The following is a 3,518-nucleotide window of genomic DNA, read 5'->3' as shown; positions in this document are numbered from 1 at the left end:
CTTTCCCCCCTCATAGGAGCTAATGTGACTCAGTCAAGTCTGTGAGGAGTATTTGACATACATCTGATGTATACAACAAAGTCAGCCCTTTCTATCTCTGGGGTCAGGAAAGTCAAGGAAAGCTAGGTTAAGCTGGGTTGACTCAGAGTCAATGAAGCTAGTTGCAGATACTTTATCTATCTAGAATTTGATAGTGACTCCTGACTTCTGCAAAGTATAAACATTCCCAGAAGGTGAAAGTCATGTACAGGGTTATTGGTACCACGAAGGCCGCAGCACTTAGCAGAGTCCTGAAGCCTCTTGGGAAACAAAACCACGGAGTCAATTATGAAGGCTAATTGCTAAAGTATCATAGGTGTACCAGAGGTTTAGTAGAGGACTGAGGCTCAATCCAGCCCTAATTCCATGAGAGCAATATATAATAAGTGAATTTCATTTAAAAAATCTAATTTCATTGTTTCTGCTAGAGACTCAATTATTTTCTATAAATTTGGAATAATAATAGTCTACCTCACATAAGATAAAGACATTTGAAGAAGGGCCATGGCTCAGCAGTAGAGCATCTGCTTGACGTGCCGAAGATCCCAGGTTCAATCCCTGGCATCTCCAGTTTAAAGGAAGAGATAGTAGGTAATGTGAAAGATCTGTACCAGGGACCCTTGAGAGCTGCTGCCCATCAGAGTAGATAATACTAACTCTGATGGACCAGTGGTCTGATTTCAGTATAAGGCAGTTTCATGTGACCCACAATGGCAAGATGTGTTATATAAGAGCCTAGAGGAAAACTTAACAACTCTGCTCTGAATTTTTTTTGGGTAGGTGGCTATGGAGCTTCTGCTTTAAGAATGAAGCGAGATCCTCTGCACTTTAAAAGCTCAGGCAGTGAATTCCCACTAACTCTTGGCCGGGATGTTTCTGGCATACTTATGGAATGTGGACTAGATGTGTCATATTTCAAACCTGGAGATGAGGTAAAGTACCAGATACATTTTTCCTCATTATTGGAATGGAAAATGATTTGAAAGAAAGGAACGGGAATTAGTTTGACCCCATATTAGTCAGTTACCCAAATGAACTTCATTGGGCACCTTTAGCCCAGAGCAGGGTTGTCACACTAGAGGTTTGCAAATTCCCTCTCCTTCTTTGTGTCTTGCCTCTTTTGTGAGCTTACTGGGAAGAAAGGAAAAGGAAGGTTTTTATTTCTGTAGTTTTAGACTGGAATAACTCTTCTGGGATTGCACTGTCACCAAAGTGTCAAGTCCAAGAATGTGCTCATACATAAGCTGCTATCATCTGAACATTCACTTGCCTGATCCAGGGGCAAATTACATACCTCTGCACTTCTGAGTTCTCCAGCTTTAGAATAGGACTCTGTGCTGACACAATTTATTGTTCCTGCAAAGGAAACAAATAATTAGCCATCATGGAATTAGTGGTTGACCACAGCTAACTCCTGGGCTGAAAGGTCCTCCAAAGCAGTCTTTCACTTACTTCTGAGTGTGTTTACTACACTAAGAATCTGTAAGTAATGTTTGTGAAGAGCCAGTTCCATGACTTATTTTCTTATGTCTGGTTTCATCCAATCAACCACCAGTTTTTCACTGGTTATAATAAACAGATCTTGGGTTCTGGAGTAGATATTGGAAATATTAAGTCTGTCTGCTCCTAGTATATATTGATGTGTCCTGTTTACAAAACAATTAAAAATTAAGTATAGGTTTTTTATTATTATCAGAATTATTATAAGGTCCATTTAGCATAGGAATTATTTTATTTTAACAAATTATACAACTCGGGTTGGGCTGTAGAGAACAATTTAATCCCAACTCCATGTGTGATTTGTGGACTCCCTAAGTAGTTTTGTGATTAGCTTTGTGGAACGCTAACTCCTGTTACTGCAGCATTGAGAAAGGATATCTGAACTTAGAGGTTCTTCATCTTTTTTTTAGGTATGGGCAGCCATTCCTCCCTGGAAGCAAGGCACTTTGTCAGAGTTTGTAGTAGCAAGTGGAAACGAGGTAATGAAAGTTGTTGCATGGAAATGATTTATACACGTGGTGGTGGTGGGGAGCAAACAATACTGTATGTTAACAGATGTAAAGTTATTCTTACAATATTACACTAAATTTTCATTTTGATCATGCGAAATATGACAGAGTTTCCACTATTGAGATCTCCCTGATCTAAAACAGGGACATTACCTTGTATTTTCACACAGGCCCATAGCAGATTTGCAAGTACTTATTGATGGTGTGATTGTCCACTTCTCTGCTTTGTCTGTTGTGTCCATTCCTATTCTGCTTCTCCTCCTGCACAATACTAGTGTGGATGCCCACCTTCCTCTCTCTGTTCCAGCATTAAAATTATGAGAGACAAAGAGGAATAACAGCTGTGTGGTAGCTGTAAGGGCAAAAGACAGCATTATAGTGTGTTCAGAGCCAGTGTCAGCATACCCGGAGGTGGGGCAGCTACCTTCTCAGAAGGCCCGTTGCTGCCAACCCCCTTCACTTGCTAGTGCTCTGCCGTCTGTGATCCCAGCTGTACATACTTCCCAGTGCCACCACAGGAAGGATTGTGGGTGGTGCAAGTTGCTGTGAGCATGGGCAGTGGGAAGTCTTACAAGGAGGCAGGAGAAGATACACAAATAGGAGGGAGACACAAGGATGGGTGGGAGGGAATGAGGTGATGGTGGTGGTGGGCAGAAGAGTGGAGGGGCCCCTAGGACCTCCCGAAATCTGGAACTAGCCCTGACTGTGATCATTACAGGGGGGAGAGGATGAGACTGTACTGGCTACTGCTATGGTGGTTTTCTGTGGCTGGATGTGTACAATTGCAGTGCATAGTTCTGGCAGAGTGGAAGAGGAAGGAGACCAGTTGGCTAGTGGTAATTTGCACTTGCTGTAAGTAACAAAGTCAGTTATTATTTGAAGGGCTGATGTTATGTGATTATTATTCCAATTTTTATGAATTTATACTGTTCGGGAGTTCCAAATGTCCTTTTTCTTATGTGTATGGAAATGTATAGGAAATATGTATGTCCACTGTACATGGACACACACACATATATACACACACATATGCATGTAAGGAAACCAGACGCATGTACACTATCATATATCAAGTTCACTCAACCACTTATTTTGCTACCTGTACACATACAGAAACTACAATACCAGGAAATCAGATAAATACAAATTATGTGAATACTTTGCATTTTGTGGAAAATCTCTGCTGATGAAAGATGTCTATCAGTGGAGTAAGACTTCCTTGCCTCCCCTCTCCTGTTGCATTGCAAAATGCCCCTGAAATGCTGATCCCGAGGGAGTGGACCGCCAGGAAAAGCGTGAGGTAGGAAGCTGGAGTTCTGCAGAGGGACGAGGAATCAGTGAAAATCGTTCACTGCCATCAGCAGAAGTTTACAGTATCTGCTTTTCTAGTATAGTAGCTTCTGAATGAACATGTATGTGTGGCAAAATAGGTGCTTGTGTGAATTCAATATATGATAGCATATATGTGTT

The 3,518-nt window shown here is 41.4% G+C and overlaps 1 protein-coding gene across 1 annotated transcript in view; it reads left to right on the top strand.

The window, feature by feature from the left end:
* Positions 1-3,518, top strand: part of RTN4IP1 (reticulon 4 interacting protein 1) — a 51,941-nt gene that overhangs the window by 2,490 nt on the left and 45,933 nt on the right. The window contains exons 2-3 of the mRNA XM_015423424.1: positions 820-971; positions 1,950-2,018. Of these exons, the coding sequence (XP_015278910.1) occupies positions 820-971; positions 1,950-2,018 (221 nt within the window). The remainder of the gene's footprint in view (positions 1-819; positions 972-1,949; positions 2,019-3,518) is intronic.

This window comes from Gekko japonicus, unplaced genomic scaffold, assembly GCF_001447785.1.
Source record: "Gekko japonicus isolate JY-2015 unplaced genomic scaffold, Gekko_japonicus_V1.1 scaffold2046, whole genome shotgun sequence".
In the NCBI taxonomy this organism is placed as follows: Eukaryota; Metazoa; Chordata; class Lepidosauria; order Squamata; family Gekkonidae; genus Gekko; species Gekko japonicus.
Note: the sequence above shows the minus strand (reverse complement) of the source record. Positions and strands in the feature narration are given on the sequence as shown.